At 44.3% G+C, this 17,485-nt stretch overlaps 2 protein-coding genes across 3 annotated transcripts in view; one reads left to right on the top strand and one right to left on the bottom strand.

The window, feature by feature from the left end:
• Nucleotides 1–11,986, top strand: part of COPG2 (COPI coat complex subunit gamma 2) — a 36,525-nt gene extending 24,539 nt beyond the window's left edge. Inside the window, exons 15-24 of the mRNA XM_084648230.1 lie at nt 534–609; nt 2,197–2,300; nt 3,244–3,369; nt 4,380–4,442; nt 4,947–5,086; nt 5,478–5,649; nt 8,556–8,653; nt 9,747–9,885; nt 10,345–10,443; nt 11,543–11,986. Coding sequence (XP_084504356.1) covers nt 534–609; nt 2,197–2,300; nt 3,244–3,369; nt 4,380–4,442; nt 4,947–5,086; nt 5,478–5,649; nt 8,556–8,653; nt 9,747–9,885; nt 10,345–10,443; nt 11,543–11,673 — 1,148 coding nt within the window. The 3' untranslated portion in view covers nt 11,674–11,986. The remainder of the gene's footprint in view (nt 1–533; nt 610–2,196; nt 2,301–3,243; nt 3,370–4,379; nt 4,443–4,946; nt 5,087–5,477; nt 5,650–8,555; nt 8,654–9,746; nt 9,886–10,344; nt 10,444–11,542) is intronic.
• Nucleotides 11,931–17,485, bottom strand: part of MEST (mesoderm specific transcript) — a 32,650-nt gene continuing 27,095 nt past the window's right edge. For both annotated transcript variants that reach the window (XM_084648241.1, XM_084648242.1), the window contains 2 exons: nt 15,932–15,995; nt 11,931–13,491 (listed from right to left, as the gene is read on the bottom strand). In XM_084648241.1, the coding sequence (XP_084504367.1) occupies nt 13,374–13,491; nt 15,932–15,995 (182 nt within the window). In that variant the 3' untranslated portion in view covers nt 11,931–13,373. The remainder of the gene's footprint in view (nt 13,492–15,931; nt 15,996–17,485) is intronic.

A 17,485-nucleotide genomic window follows, 5' to 3' on the forward strand; every position in this document is an offset into this window, starting at 1 on the left:
AGGGGATAGGTACTGGGATACAGAGCCTTTCATCTTGAAGTCATTGGTTCCAATCTGGTGTCCCAGGTCAGTAGCGAGGAAAGTGACTGCCACCTATGGAAAATGAGCTTGCTTCAGTGTACTTTCTAATGGGCACGTGTGTATGAGCAGCCAAGGATTGGAACGTGCTATGGAGACTGAACTACCCTCATTGCTAGATAATTCTTCCAGAACTGGTTTGAGGCAAAGTAGTGTGGTGGGGTATGATGCCGAGGAAGATTGTATTGGTGCTTCCCATCCTGTCCCTCTTCTGTGACTGAAGGGCAGGCCCCAGGGTTGTTGGCCAGGTGCCTTTTAGTATTAAAGGATGTTTCTTCAAACCCTTGTGTGAGGGTCTACAATTGGTGAAGCACAGATTTTAAGAGAAACCTCCCTGATCGTAGCTTCAGGACAATCGCATACATGCTTGCTTTAAAAATCCTGTGTGCATGTTTTGGAATAGACTTCTGGCTACAGATTGAACACCTTTTCTATCCCTTTGTTTTCTCGTCTAGCTGCTGTGAGTGCGTTAGCGAAGTTTGGGGCCCAGAATGAGAGCCTTCTTCCAAGCATCCTGGTGCTTTTGCAGAGGTGAGCAGAGTAAATGCCAGTGCATGTGCTTTGTTCTTTAATACACTAAACAGGGTCAAGCCAAGTCAGTACTTGACTAGAAGTGAACCAATATGCTGAACAGGAGATAGAGTTGGAAGGTGGCATTATTCCCTTTGAGTCACTCCTGGTGTTGAACTTGTTCTTAAAACATGCCATTGTGGGTAATTCACCTAGGGGGTGACTTACAGATGTTTTTGCTTTCGTGCCCCAGGAAGCAATAGGTACTAACTCACTTTACTGTTATGTTAAGTAACATGCCCAAGGCCAAATAATGACTGCTAGGACTGGAACTCAGATGTTCCAGGCTCCCAGTCCTGTGCAATGTCCAGTAAAACCATCCAGCCTCCTTAATATTCTCTGTACAGTCAGTTGTACTTGTCACCTACACTTATGTAGCACTGCTGTGTATTTTAAAACAATTAGCACGTTTCACTTCAGTGGTGGGCAGCAATTCAATGGGTAATGAAATGTGCTTTGAGGTCTTTTAGGGTGAAAGGTACCCTGTGTATATAGTAGTAATATTCCTAAAAGATGACTGGATAGCCATGTTGATGTATGTGTCCCCGTTCTGTGGTTCATGTATCTGACAATAAAACTTTTTAAAACCCTGTTGGGATTCCCTCCATGACCTCTTTCCATTCGGCTTCCCAAGAACTCGTTTGACTCCAGCCTTCATCTCTCAGATATCATTGTTTGGCATACAGCAGTGCTATGCTGAGTTGACCAAACTCAAATGCAGGGGGGATGGATGCAGGATACATCACCGCTCCAAAGTTATACAGAAACCATCTCCCTTTTTATACATATTTTTGGATTGGCTTTATTACTTTGCAGGAACCAATCCCTGTGCACCATGTGTTGTCCACGTATTGACCGTGGTTTGACTTCCTCTTTACCTCATCTCTACAGACTAACTTCCCTTGTTATCTATTTCATATTAAATAATTCCCTGCGTGTTCTCCCTCTTACCTTAGCTGGCTCAGACATTCAGTCAACTTAGCCTACTGACCTATTTATTTATCTTATTTAGCATAAACATTCTGTTTTCAACCTGATGAGTCATTTATGTCCCTAATTCTATCTTCCAAAAAATGAGGCCTCCCTCCATGTGTTAATTATTCATGTCAGGCCAGGCCGCAGCTACAAACCCCTGTCAGAATCAGTAGCCCCAAAATATGGGCTGCAGGAGTGTTCTTTATGTAACCTGACCCAGGTTTACAGGGTAGCAACCCAATTGTTGGTCTCCTCAGTTCCTTTGATATGTTGCACTTGAGTATGAACTCTTTAAGTGACTGCCGTATACATAATAGAGAAGACTCTTGTGTGCACAAGGAAACCAAGTGAATTACTGTGCTAAACAGACTTGGATTTTAATATTTTAGAGATGGGGGATGGCACAGAGTATTTACATAGATCACAGCTATAATATTGTGTGAGGTTTTTTCCCGTGTAATCTGTAAATCCATCAGAGGGGTTAGGCTAGCATTGCAGTATCAAGCGCAGACTTTCGTCCATGGTGCTGGATTTTGAACCATTTTGACCCCAACGCGCTCATTCCCCAAACAGGTGTATGATGGACAGCGATGACGAAGTTCGTGACAGAGCAACATTCTACCTAAACGTGCTGCAGCAGAGGCAGATTGCACTGAACGCTGCCTATATCTTTAATGGTTGGTAATAGAAGTGAATGCAGCACGTTTCGTATTGTACGTTGTTGTTGTTTCATCTTCTGGGTTGATTCCATTACAAATAGCAGTCATTTCCAATGCAACCCGGATAACTCCAGTCAGGATGCCTGGAATGAACAGAGCCAAACATATGTGGCATTAACACGTCTGAGTAAAGTATCTGAATACTACGTAATGTATAGTTGCGGAGGGAGTATTGTCTAGTGGCTAGAGCATAGGCACTGGTAGTCAGGATTCCTGGGTTCTGTTTCCAGCATTGCTGTGCTGTGCGACTTTGGACAAGGCCCCTATCCCCCATTTTACAGCTAGTAAGGTGAAAAGGCAATCTTGGTGAGGGGGCTGGTGGTTGGCTGTAAAGTGTTTTGGGGTCCCTGGATGAAATGTTGTACATGCAAAGGATTTATTATTAAGAAACAATGTATTTGCAGAACAGTTTGCCATTCCTAGGACGATGTATTCATGCTGCATGTCAACCCTTTCCATCCTCAGGTACCATCTATGTGCCAGTTTTCTGTCACTGCCTTGTTGAGAGCAGACTTTTTAAGCTCTTTAACATCTGAAGGCATTTGCAGTGCTCTGCTCACCATGGGGTAAAATGCTTTTTGCCCTCTTCTCTTAAACTAAACCTGGATTGTATTTATGCCAGGCTGTTCCATGCATCCAACTCACTGACACAAACCAACTGCAAGGATGTAGAGGAGTTTTAAGCCCTTTCTAACGTATTCCTTGTGTGGTTTCAGAAGAGAGGTAGTTGAGACACAGGCCTGATGATCAAATTCTGGGACTGTTCAACAGTTTCCAATTAAGTAGACAGCCCTAAATTCTTACCAGTGTAGTGAGCACTGTGTGTTCTGCTTCCTCCCCGCACCTTGTAGTTTCTAACGTGAAGCAGACACCCTTTGTATTAATCACCTGTATTTTGCAGGGTTGACCGTCTCCGTTCCTGGGATGGAGAAGGCCCTGCACCAGTACACACTGGAGCCTTCTGACAAGCCTTTTGACATGAAGACAGTTCCATTAGCTACTGCACCAATCTTTGAACAGAAAGCAGGTAATATTCAGGCTTCCTTTAAGTAGCACCTACTAGAGAAGGGGCTGGCTTCATAGACCAAGCATCAAGGTTATGATCCCAATACTTGGGGGACTTCTGAAGCTGCATGCTCCAATCACAGTGGGGTCAGCACAGCCATCACCCTTTGGAGATGGATACATTTAATACCACCTAGTTCCTGGTGTGTTTGGTCTGATGAGGTCCTGTTTGCGTCTCCTTGACACTGGAAAGCAGGGCATTTTCCATACGAAGAAGTGGTTTGCCTGCCCCAGTGTCTTTGGCCCAGAGTCTTCTCTCCTACTCTAGTGCAGTGTTTGCTGCTGCCTTCTACCCCAGAGGCGCATGCGTATCCGAGCTGCTGTGTGTGTAATTTATGAACAGCTTCTGGATCTTTAAAGGGTTGGAAGAGCTATGTAAACCAAAAATATTTAAAAGGGTTTTGCTAGTTTTCTGTTTCATGCTTAACACATTTCTGATCTCCCAGTGTTTTAGAAATAACTTTTATATAATTCTTTCATGCTAGCCATTAGATCTTGGAGGCTGGGGGAAATTAATGATTTGGAATCAGATTAATGATACAGTCTCCTGAGAACAGAGTAAATAGTAAGCTGGTGCCTTATGAGAAGTGGTAGCCAGTCTTGTGCAATGCTGTGTTCATACAACAAAGCTCAGCTGCTGAATTATGCACAGTAGCTGGAGTGGGCGTGGAGTCGGAGTCAGACCTGCATTCTGAATATGTTTGGTGAAGGCAACAGCGTTTAATTCCTGGCCAAAGGTGGGGTTCTGTTACCGTGATTCACTAATCTCTCTTCTCTTGGGAGGCCACAGACTGCGAGGAGAAGAGGCGATGCTTTGATTAGTGCGTGCAAAAAAGTGGATGAGAAACAACATGCAGTACAATGTGTGGAACACATGACTGCTTAGTGAATCTGTAGGGGAAGATTTAATGGGGCCTGAAATGAGTTTCTGAGGAACTTTACCACACAGTATCTTTGCTTCTCTTCCTGCAGAAATTGCACTAGTGGCCAGCAAGCCTGAGAAAGTTGCTCCGTCCCTCCACGACATATTCCAAGGTATGGGAAGAGGGGATCAATAGTGTCTCCAAAGCAGTGGTCCCCAAACTGTGGGGCATGCCCACCTGGGGGGTACGGAGGGACGGTTCGGGGGGCACAGCAGGGCCCAGGTCAGCCCTCAGGAGGGAGGGGCGGGTGTGCATGGAGGGAGCCCCCCAGCTCCACTCCAGCCCTGCCCCCTGTCATAGCTGTGGCCCCAGCTGCAGCGCCGCTCCTGGCTGCAGCTCGGCCCCTGGCCCCTGCCCTCTGCCCCTGGTTGTGGCTCCACTCTCAGCCTCCAGCCCGGCTGCAGCTCCACTTCTGGCCCATGCGGGTCTGGACACATGCCATTACTGGGGGGAGGGGAGACGTGAGAGGAAACGTGTGGGCACCGCTGCTCTAATGCTTGAAGACCAGTGGAGGGAGGTGTGGATAGGCCAAGTATTTTACCACTGGTAGGGAAGGAGGTGATTCTCAGACCCGTCACCGGAAGGTGTCTAACACTGTCCATCTGTTTCTGTGCAGAGCAACTGGCTGCCATTCCCGAGTTTAAGAGCTTGGGTCCCTTATTCAAGTCGTCTGAGCCAGTGCAGCTTACAGAGGCAGAAACAGAATACTTTGTTTGCTGTACTAAGCATGTGTTCACTAATCATATGGTTTTCCAGGTAAGACAAGTACATTTGCTGGAGTTCCAAAGGGACCCTTCAGAGACTGGGTATTTCATGAATGCTTGGTATTTAGTGTGTGCTGGAGAAGAACATCCTGTCCTAGTGGGAGCTATAGTGGTGACCAAGTTGAGTCTTTGTGACACCTGGAGACCTCCAGTCTTCTGCTTCTAGGCTAGTGAAGAGCAGTCTAGTCCTGAAAATGAAGAGTGTGGGAGACATGAGTCAGTCTGTACCGAGTTCTCCCTGCCATCAGGACCACAGAGAGCATGATTGGTAATGAGGTGGGATGTTCTCCATGTTTATGGCAATACGGTAGCTGATTTCAGAAAATGTTTAATGAGAAGTGTTTGCACTCAAGTCCCCTCCTCTTTATGCTTCACTTTTGCAGTTCGACTGCACAAACACTCTAAATGACCAGTTGTTAGAGAGGGTCACTGTGCAGATGGAACCATCGGATGCTTACGATGTGATTCGCTCTATCCCAGCAGCCAGCCTTTCTTACAACCAGCCGGGCATGTGTTACACTCTCGTCCGACTGCCCCAGGATGATCCCACTGCAGGTACCAAATGGAAGGATAATGTTTTGCATGTGTAGGCCACTTGAATGACTTCTCAAAGAAACGCTGGCGAGATGCTTAGGATTTGCATTTAATGTGTTAATTTTGTATGTCTTGATGTTAGATTCTACCATTGTTTTGTTTTTGTTTTCAAGTTTCACTATCACTAGTATAAAGAACAGGAGGACGTGTGGCACCTTAGAGACTAACCAAATTTATTTGAGCATAAGCTTTGGCGAGCTACAGCTCACTTCATCGGATTCCACTGAATGCATCAAATAGATGTTAGTCTCTAAGGTGCCACAAGTCCTCCTTTTCTTTTTGCGGATACAGCCTAACACGGCTGCTACTCTGTAAACTATCACTAGTGTTCTGTGTAGGATCTACAGTTAGTCAAAATAATATATACACTTCGAAATACATACAGCTACACTGGATGATGGAAAGAAAAATATGTTAAAGGAGGAGGAGCAATGCAGTTAATAACAAGGGGACACTGAGTTTTCCTTGTTGTCTTGAGGTTATTAAAGCAGCAAACTGGAAAATATGGACACTGCCTGAAACGAAACACAGGAACAGAATCAGCCTAATGTTGCCCTTTTTCGACCCGAGCAGCTTTGGGGCTGTGGGGAATGTTGGGAGTAGAAATTGTGGCTAGGTGTTTCTTCAACACAGGTTTGTGTATTTACAAAGAACGATCAAAGCCCTGCGTCTCTGAGTGCAGAAGGAATCAAATAGCATGAAACAGCTTCTTTTGCTCACAGCACCAGGAATGCTCTTTTCAGCCTGCCCACATCCCCCTGACCCAAAAACCTCTACCCAGGTTTCTTCCGGGGTTGGACGCTATGCTTTCAGCTGTTCCTTCTGTATGGCTACATCCCTCTCCCCGTCTTAGCTCCACCCATTGTCCTGTTGGCACCCAAAATGGTGGCGGCCCCCTATATGGCCCGTTCCAAACAGAAAGAAAACAAACAGTTTAACAAATTACAAATGATACAAGGTTAATTATTTACACGTGTGCTCTGTCTTTCTATCAAGATGTTCTCACATCACCAACCCAAATTGATTCCTTATTTCCACCCAACCCGCTGTGGGATATTTCGCTCTCTGCTGGACTTTCTTACCACCACCACCAGGGTGTGAGGGAGCAGGCCTCATTAAGCCAGCCCCTCTGGAATGTCATTTCTGTGTCATTTACTGGCTGTTCTATTTGAATGGGGGAATTCACCTCTGGAACTTTTCCAGACTCAACTTGCACAGCTACAGTCTCAGATTCAGGAGAGGTAGCCAAGCTGTCCCCCCAAACTGTAAGCAGTAGCATCTGTGTCCAGTATGAAGGGGGTTTTGAACCAAGGATAGGCCAAAACAGGAGCAGACCCAAGAGCCTTTTTCAGCTCTAAAAAATGCTAAATCCCGCCCTGCTGACCACTGAAATGGTTTCCCTTTTTCTTACTATTTTCTGCTTGTCAGAAAAATTCAGCAAACAAACAGGGATTAGTTCTTGTTTCAGAGCTGCAAGAGCTTTAGTAGCAAAGATTGCCCTTAAACCCTGCGTCTCAAAATGGGTTTTAACAAGCCTCTATCTTTCCCTTGCTATGAAATGCAAGCCAATTATTAGCTCATCCACTGTTTCAGCCACTCAGATGTCTTGTTCAAATTCAGTGGTCCAAGCTTCAAACCCAATTTTCGGATAGGTGCCCTTGTCCCAGTCACTGTCTCCATTTGAGACCAATTAGGTGGTTCAGTTTTGGATCCCCTGTTCCCTAGGCTTTTTAGTATGCCTGGTCTAATAACTTGTCAGTTATTCCTGTACACATCATGGATCCTGTTACTCACTCAATAGCTAAACTTTTGTTACTGTTGTTTAACTGCCCACATCTAAACAAAGACCGCGGTGACTGATCTTTGTACCTCCACCAAGCTTTGCCCCTTTAGCCTGGTGCTACCTCTTTTCCCGAACTGGGAGAGAGTCATTCCCTAGACGCTTGTGATACTGTCTTGGCCTGCCTTAAATTTGTAACCGTCCTCCTTTTTGTGGCCCATTTTGCCAGAGTATCAGCATTCAGCTGAACTGTTTCCTTTAATTTTTGCATTATTGCCAATTTCCCTTGGTTTATGAACTGAATGTATCAGTTTTTGTAATTGTTCGATAAGGTAATGAACCAGATCAGAATCCCCTCTTCCATCAGATGTATTAGACATAGAGCTGTAGTGACAGGGCTTGTAACACTAATTCAAACTGAAATGAAAAGATGGCCAGAAAGATGGGCCTCACAGTATCTCTAGGTGTAAAGGAGATTGAGATGTTTTACTGTTGCAGTTCTCTGTCCCATACACTGGGTTAAAATCATTGATGTATGGGATTGAATTTTCTTCCAGGGTAGAAGAGGCTGTTTTTTGCCTTTCATTCATAGTAAAAATCCCACTGGGCTTGAGGTTAGTTTAACTTGGTTAAATATTGTATTTGGGACTGGATTTTTTGTTACACTTTAATGTCATTAGGAAGTTTTAGAATTAGGCTGGACCACTGAAGTGTGGTTCAGGTTTCTAGATCATAGTCGGTATGGCAAGAGAACATTGCAGTGGTTTCTAATGGCTATGAACACCTATCTGATCTGACTCCAAAGTCTTAAAGGGCATTGGCTGGTCCCAGTGTGCTTTAATTTCTGCATATTACCTGTCTGGGAAACTTCCCTTACCCTAAATTTAGTGTAAAATTCCCCAATAAACTCTCTCTCTAAATTGTGGTGTTAATTCCCAGGCTACCTGGGGAACCTGCTACATCTCTATCTTGGGGAGGAGATCATTGGTATGGTGCTATTGCTATTCCCTTTATGGGAAAGGAGAGCTTCAGCACTCAGTTTAGACAAAAGAAACTACACGCTCCTGATTCTCTCCCCTTTTCCCAGTCGCTTGTACTTTCAGCTGCACAATGAAATTTACAGTCCGAGACTGCAACCCAAACACAGGGGTGCCAGAGGACGATGGCTATGATGATGAATATGTGGTAAGTTCAGTCTTGTTTGCCGCACCTAAAGTGTGTGCGTCTTCCTGTCCCTGTGGGATTCTGATCACTCTGCCATAGTCTCCTTTCGTGTCTTCCCTACCCCCCACTCTTTTCTGCTACCCTCCTGCCTGGAACACTGTCCCAAAATCATTCCAGCTGTTCACCCTTTGCCTTGTTCAGATCCTTCCTAAAACCTCGCTTCTGCCAAATCTTTGTGCGGTGACTCCATTTAGGTGTACTTTGTTCATCTTATTTGTGTGACCCTGTCCAACCCTACCCCCACCCTATTTTGTTTGCCTGCACTCTTGTGTCATGTCTGCATTCTAGATTAGAAGCTCCCTGTGGCTTGACTCTCTGTTCAGCGAGGTGCATGTGTTGGCATACAAAGTAACTCCTCAGGCTTTGGGGAGTTGAAGTCTTCCCTTGTGCTCTTGGCTTCTTGCAAGGTAACTTCTCCTAGTTTTATAATAGGATCTAGAACGTGTCCTCCAGTTGTAGTAATTGAGCATGCTTCTTGGATGGCACCTCTGCTAGGGAGCTCATTTCACTGACATTTGTTTAAAAGTCTTAAGTCTTGCTAATAAAGCCCACAAGCATTACTTTGCCTCTACTTTCTAGGGCCTTCATGCACATGTTAAACTGCAGCTATCCTCTGAAATGAGTCTAGAGTACTGGGCCTGTACCAGTCATAACTATATCCTATGCTGCTGTCTTCCTCCCCGCTCTGTAAGCCTATGTCTGCACTTCAAGCTGGAGGTGACATCTGCAGCTGCGGTAGACATGTGTGTGAACTCTTCCAAGCTAGTGAGGTAAAAATAACCTATTGCTGTGGTGGTGTGAGCAGCGGGATGGGCTAGCCGCCCTGAGTACAGTCCCCCTTGGGACCCTGGGGATGTACTCAGGCAGCTACTCTGTCCTGCCGCAGAGGCTGCAGGGCTATTTTTAGTGCAGTAGCTCAATCTGAGCTAGCGTGTGTACATCTGCCCAAGCTGCAAATTACACCTCCAGCTCCAAGTGTAGACGTACCATAAACTGAAGAGCCTTTTGTGTGTGATTCTGTGCAGCCCCAAATTCTCCCTTGTTTCTCTGCCAGCTGGAAGATCTGGAGGTAACAGTGTCAGATCATATTCAGAAGGTCCTAAAGCCCAACTTCGCAGCTGCCTGGGAGGAAGTAGGAGATGACTTTGAGAAAGAGGAAACCTTTGCTCTCAGTTCAATTAAAACCCTTGATGGTGAGATGATCCCTTCTCCCTAATTGTTTGGTAACCCAGGCGGGACACTGTCCAGCTGCGGAAACAATATGTGTGGTGTTCGGGGAGAGACTTTTTATGCTAGTTTAGAAAGATCCTTCTGGGGCCTGGTAAATTTGAGTACCCATAGTGTGGCTGCTGCATGGCTGTGTGCTGCAATGATGGGTTTGGAAACCACCCACCTCCCTTCTGAAAAGTAGTGGCTTGGGGGAAAAGTTGCACTTTTCAGTGACTATTTGTGATGGGGGAAGAGGTAATGAAAGGGTGGCAAGTCCCTGAGGCTTCACACCCCACTTAATGAGCTAGATTGGCTAAACCCTAAGTCATGCTCAGAACATGTTCTCTAACTGTGAATTAAAGTTGCACAGGAAACTTGACATCAGAATGTTAACAGACTATGTAAAAATAACCTTTTTTTCCTCTTTAAATCTCTCAATGCAGAAGCTGTCAGTAACATCATCAAGTTCCTGGGCATGCAGCCATGTGAGAGGTCCGATAAAGTGCCAGAGAACAAAAATTCCCACACGCTGTATCTAGCTGGTAAGCATCCACCACTGATGGGTTTGTTTCCATACTCCTCTGCAACACAAACTTATTACACTGAAATTTCCAGGGGGTCAAGAGATTGTTTTCAAATACTGAGAGAGAATGGATTACAGAGCTATGTACAACAGCATGTTGCCTTTACAGGGTGCTGTTAGGTGCACCTCAGCCTAGACCTTTCCATCTTTTTTTCCTTGCTGCTTTTTGTGAGCAGGAAGTGTATTAAACCCCTTTCTGAAAGGATCTAACCTACAGTCAAATGCTTAATCTAAGCTCCTTACCCATCTCCAGGGGCAGGCCAGAACACCCCAGAGCACTTCTCAGTTTCCTGGTGCATCTTCTTGCTCACTAAAAACCTGCCCTAACACTCCAGGCACTTATTTGGTGACACACTCCCTGTTCCTCTCACATTTTGGGGATACATGAAATGGGAAAGACTCAACTTATTTCTACTCTCTTATTCTGCTATTAACAGTAAAATAGAAAATTGCATTTAAAACTATAGTATCCAGTTCTCAGGGCTCAGATTCTGTATCTGCTCCATGCACAGAATTCCTAGTGACTCCAGTGGGAGTTTGTATATACAGTGACTATTAAATAGGGTTTGGAACACAGTTCTGTGCATAGAGCCCTAATCCTTAGGAAAATGGCTAATTCTCCAGGGTTGCTTTAATGTCGCAAGGGGCACAGTGGTAGGAGGAAAGGCTCAAGTGAGTCCTGACAGGCTCTTCCTTTCTCAGCTGTGGCTCGGAACCCAGAGCAGCTCTGCTTATGGGCATGTAGCAGGAATGATCACTACCTCTTTGGAGGGGCCTGGGCTTCAGGTGCTAGCCCTGTGTTTAATCCACTGTGTCACACATTTTAAACCTGAATCTATTTGACATTAGCAGTCTTTAAGGAGGGTGTGTCTGAATCTTGTTACTTGGCTGAAAGCATTTGCTCCATTCTGTAGGTGGCTGCAGCTTTAACTAATTCTTCCATTATTTAGGCTGTGGCTGTACAGCTGTCAGGTTCACAGGCTGGGCTTTGAGTCACTGAAGGGTAACTACTGGAGCTATTTCATTAATCTACTCAAAATCCTGCTCTTTGTCCCCAGGTGTGTACAGAGGTGGCTATGATGTGCTGGTGAGATCCAGGCTGGCATTAGGTGATGGAGTGACCATGCAGGTGACTGTCAGGAGCAAGGATGAAACACCAGTAGATGTCATCTTGGCCTCTGTAGGCTAAGTCATGCTATTTTTAATACCTGCAGGGGGATTTCACCTCAAGGATCTTAAACAGCCTGGCTCTGTCCTGTCTGACCTTCTGCATGGAGTTTTTATTCTTTGTCATTTTGTATGAGGTTGCAGTAAGGGCAGCTCTGGCTGGTCTCTGTAACATAATACTGGATCTCACCCCTACCCTGGTCATCAGTTATATGTTCCTCTGACTGATTGCATCTGTGGACCTTACAAGACTTGATAGGGGATAAAAACAAACTGGAATTAGTCTTTTGTCAAAACAGATTTTTATTAACAGAAAATAAACATTGATCATTCCAGTTTCAAGTTGTTGAATTGTTGCTAATAAAATAGAATCGTTAAAAGTTTTGCCATAGCAATTGACAAACCTCAGTTCAGCACAAAGCAGCCCCTACTGGAAAACCTTTCCTCTTGATGGGATGCTAGTAACTAGAAATCTGTTCAGTTGCAAAAAGCAGTGGTTCTCAGTCCTCCTGCCAACGTGGCTTGACAATCAGTTTTGTAATGTTTCTGCCTCTGGTGCTGTGTGAAGGACATACAACTTCAGTGCTGGAACAACTAAGTAAAGTTTAGAAGTATGACATGACTTCAGTTCTGAACCTTCAGTCTAAAACTGAGTTAAACACTGTCCCTTTTAAGGGCAGGACTTGCAACTCTGTAGGAAAGATACTACTTTCCCCAGTAGGTGGTCACATAAAGCCTCTTTGTGCAGCAGAGCCCCTACTTGGGGTTTTTTAAAACTTGCTTTTAATACTTTATAAATTCCTGGGGTTTTAAGTAGTTATTGCTTTAATAGTGGCAATCAGTTTTAGGATTGTTAAGCTATGTGTATACTACACAATTTATCTAACACTTCAAGTAAAGAGCCCTCTGACTTTATGCTTCAGGCTGATTCTGGCACTGTAGAGGCTACAGTGCAATTTAATTTGCCCCTTATTACGTTATGGAGTTGACTACTACTAATAGTGGTTAAGGAAACTTGCCTTTTAGGACTGTTCCACACTTACATTTTACTGGCATAACTGGGCTAGTCAGGGGAGATGCTGTGCCAGTAAAAGCCCTTCTGTAGACAGTTCTACCAAGAGAAGTGCTCCTACCCCAGTATAACTATTCACACGAAGGGGATTTTGCTGCCCTAACTAGAGCAGTATAGTTAATGTGTAGACAAGCCCTTCCAATGAAGAATTAGGTAACCATGCCTGACAATTATAATGTAGATATTTTCCCATTTTAAAACTTGTCTGTTCAGTAGCTCAGTTAAATGCACTTTCAGAGAAGAGAAAGATCTACTGTGCCCTTTACTGTTCTAGAAACAAGCTAATTGGCATGTGGCTTCCTGGAATAGGCCGGGCTTCTTCTGGCCACAAGGAGAGGGAAGGAGTCTTGGAATAGCATGATTAGCAGTGTTGTCTTTCCTCCCCCTGTGACCTACCACTAGTTCCCTTCTGGCCCAGGACCAGCACTACTATCAGTAACTTCCCTTGGATGTTCAGTGTCTTTCACAACTCCCTCGAGGTTAATCCTTCCCAGTGTCCAAAGGTTCAGTTCCTTACACATATGCAGCAGTCTAACATACCCAAAGATGACTCTGCACAGGAAAGGTAAGTGTCCGGTCTGGAAATAAAAGCAGGATCTTTCCCAAACACCTCTGAGCCAAAGCATGAGAGGGAAAGACCACGTAGCTGCTCAGAAGGAGTTGATGAAGTTCAAATATGCATTCAGGAAGCCCATAGGATCTTCAAGCTGTGGATAGTGGCTAATGTGGTCATCCAGAACAGAGACTGTAGACATGGGAAGCACCTTCCTGTTGAAAGAATGGAACAGCTAGTAACTGCAGGCACTGGAGTAGACAAGTAATCAGACTAGGCTTCAAGACTGCTCCAAGAGGTGGAGTGGTCCATACAACTGCAATAAGATCTTGTGATCCTGTGTGGCCATTCTTAACCCAAGGGGTACCTCTATTAGCATGGGCATTACATTATCACCCACTTAGTCTGCATGCTTTTATACCACCACTGTGTTTTTGCCAGGCACTGTGCCAAAGAAAAAAATCAATTGAAATATAAATATTGTACTGACATTCCAGTGAATATAGTAGAGCAGTATAAACAAGTCATTGTCTGCATTCAATTTGTTTGTACTAGAGCTGTCAAGTGATTAAAAAAATTAATCGCCCTGTTAAACAGAATACCATTTCTTTAAATATTTTTGGATGTTTTCTACATTTTCAAATATATTGATTTCAATTACAACACAGAATACAAAGTGTAGAGCACTCACTTTATTTATTACAAAAATTTGCACTGTAAAAAATAGTATTTTTCAATTCACCTAATACAAGTAGTGTAATGCAATCTCTCTATCATGAAAGTTGAACTTACATAGAATTATATACAAAAAAACCTGCATTCAAAAACAAAATGTAAAACTTTAGATCCTACAAGTCCACTCAGTCCTACTTCTTGTTCAGGCAGTCGCTCAAACAAATTTGTTTACATTTGCAGGAGATAATGCTGCCCACTTCTTTTTTAATATCACCTGAAAGTGAGAAAAGGCATTTGCATGGCACTGTTGTAGCCGGCATTGCAAGATATTTATGGCCAGATGTGCTAAAGATTCAAACGTCCCTTCAACCACTATTCCAGAGGACATGCTTCCATGCCAATGACAGGTTCTACTTGATAACTATTCAAAGCAGGCAGACTGACACATGTTCATTTTCATCATCAGAGTCAGATGCCACCTGCAGAAGGTTGATTTTCTTTTTTGGTGGTTCGGGTTCTGTAGTTTCCACATTGGAGTGTTGCTCTTTTAAGACTTTTGAAAGCATATTCCACACCTTGTCCCTCTCAGATTTTGGAAGGCGCTTCAGAGTCTTAAACCTTGGGTCAAGTGCTGTAGTTATCTGATAGAAAACTCACCTTGGTACCTTCTTTCCATTTTGTCAAATCTGTAGTGAAAATGTTCTTAAAACAAACGTGCTGGGTCATCATCCAAGACTGCTATACCATGAAATATATGGCAGAATGAGGGTAAAACAGAGCAGGAGACATAATTCTCCCCCAACCAGTTCAGTCACTAAATAATTAACGCATTATTTTAACAACGAGCATCATCAGCATGGAAGCATGTCCTCTGTAATGGTGGCCGAAGCATGAAGGGGCATACAAATGTTTAGCATACCTGGCACGTAAATACCTTGCAACACTGGCTACAAAGTACCAAGCAAATACCTGTTCTCGCTTTCAGGTGACATTGTAAATAAGAAGCAGGCAGCATTATATCCTGTAAATGTAAACAAATTTGTTTGTCTTAGCAATTGGCCGAACAAGGAGTAGGACTGAGTGGACTTGTTAGGCTCTAAAGTTTTACATTGTTTTGTTTTTGAGTTCAATTATGTACCAAAAAATCTACATTTGTAAGTTGCACTTTCACAATAAAGAGGATGCACTACAGTACTTGTAGGAGGTGAATTGAAAAATACTATTTCTTTTGATTTTTACAGTGCAAATATTTGTAATAAAAAAATATAAAGTGAGCACTGTACACTTTGTATTCTGTATTGTAACTGAAATCAAAATATTTAATACATTTCAATTGTATTCTACTGCGATTAATAGCCCTAGTTTGTACTCTGCTAGTGCTTTTTATGCAGCCTGTTGAGAACCACTGCCATAGAGTATGGGCTATACCGTGATGATACACCATGCGTGGTCAGACGTCCCTTAGACTGAGTGAGAGCCCAACTAAAGTGTCCACTGCCAGAAGCCACCCCAGGAAGAGAGCTGCTCCTTCAATTTATAGCAAAGGTCTCAAATTTTTCAGGCATGTTTTACTTAATCCTAGCCATTAGATCAATTACAAATTTAAGATCCTGCTCAGACGATAGTTTAGCCCAAACCTATTCCTTAACTGAATCCACACCAGACTGGAACTCTCATCTCCCCTTGACAGATTCTTCCAAATTCACATTCAGCAGTGGGAGATTTCCAGTTATTCCTGGTTATGTACTGAAACACTGAACAATTTAATGATCTCATACAGCGATGAAGAAAAGTCTAATGCTGTCATTTTCAAATGGATGATTAGTTCGGATCCTAAACTCAAGCCATCTAAAATGAGTGGTGTTTTGAGACGTGTTGAAACTACCACAGCAACCAGTGACTTCCCGTGCTTTCACCACAGCAGCCACTGCATCAAAAATCAGTCTCTAGCGGTGCCTAAAATGTGGCCATGAGACTTACCTGTAGAGCTGAAGAAACTCTGGATATGGATTTACAGGATCCAAGGGCCCATAGATTAGATGCACTGCAAACGGGAAGAACACAAACAGCTTCCATCCACCAAGTTGTCCACATGCACAGTACCTTTACCCACGCAAGAAATCCCTCATTAAAGCCAGCAGCCACTGGAGACGTGAGAAGCTTTCTGCCTTGGAAGTATATTCTCAAAAAGGCACAATGAGTGTTTACAACCAGTCTGAGTGGGGTATTTTTCACTAGCTTGTGTGGTAGCCAGGAACCATGGCTGGCATGCAGCTGTAGCATAGCATTTGAGGGGGGTGAGAGTTCAGTGCTCCGGAAAGTGACGGGATTGACCGACTATCTAGGGGGAAACTGTAAGGCACATGCTTGACACAATCAAAGTGTAACATGCAAGCCTGGGCTGAGCACAGAGACTGCACACAAGTGAAACCTCAAGAGTGAGACCCTTGCACGCTGAAGAGAAAAGTCAGGCCCTTAAAGGCTTGTCTGCTCACACAGATTGTAAACACTTCATACCAATATAGTTAAAGCAGCACAGCCCCCTTAGGGTGGGTGCAGTTATTGGTATAAAGGTGCCTTCTTGAGCTATAGGCTTCTTAATGAGAGCAAGTTCTACCATCGTAAGGCACCTTTACACCAATGCAGCTGTGGCCACTAGAGGTTTTACTGCTTTAACTGGAATCAGTTTAAAAAAAAGTCTCCTCTCAACCATGATAGTGCTGGTACCAAACCTATGCACAGCCCAGGCCTAACTTCATCAGCCCTAGTTAACGAGTTCATTTCCATGCCGCGAGCAGCGTCAGATGCCCACCCGGAGCCGTAAGTGAATCTCATTTTGCCTTGCCAAGGGCAGCTCCCTTATACTTTGCACTGCTCTAGCCCTTTTCCCCCTTGGATCTCAAATCCTCCGATGTAGATGTGGGGGTTCACAGAGGTTCTCCACCCTCCACTGAAATGCAGCCATCTCATGGGGCTGGGGGATGACATTGCAGCTGTTTAACAGAGCAGCTGAAGGCAGAGAATGACAATACACTAAGTTGGATTGTAACGTTCCTATTTCTTCAAGCTGCCCTTCCCCAAAGCACATTACACGCAGCTAAGCAACTGTCTCAGCAAGCTCCCTCCTCCCCCTCCCCATGTAACAAGGCTAATCAGATTAAACAAATGACCTATAATAAAGTCACAGTCTAGATGGGAAGTCATAGGAGATTGAAGATGCTTCTCTATCTTCAAGGCAGGTTCCTCTGAAATGAACATCCCCACCCCAAACGGCACCCAACCTTTCCCTGGGGGCCTGAAGAGTCTCCCGAGTTTGAGGAGTGCCTAGGCTTTTCAGGGGCAAACCTGACACCCCCAATAGGTGTTACAGATCTGCAATAGGATCCAAAGTGCCTCAAAGGAACTGGCTTAGACGAGAATTACACTGGTTACAATCCTGCCACTGGCTCCCCAATGCCTCAAGTTCAAGCTCCTTATCCTCATACTCCAGGCTCTATCACCCATTCCCCTCCCTGAACCACTGCTGCCAGCCTT

The sequence above is a fragment of the Lepidochelys olivacea genome, assembly GCF_965140295.1.
Source record: "Lepidochelys olivacea isolate rLepOli2 genome assembly, chromosome: 1".
Taxonomy (NCBI): domain Eukaryota; kingdom Metazoa; phylum Chordata; order Testudines; family Cheloniidae; genus Lepidochelys; species Lepidochelys olivacea.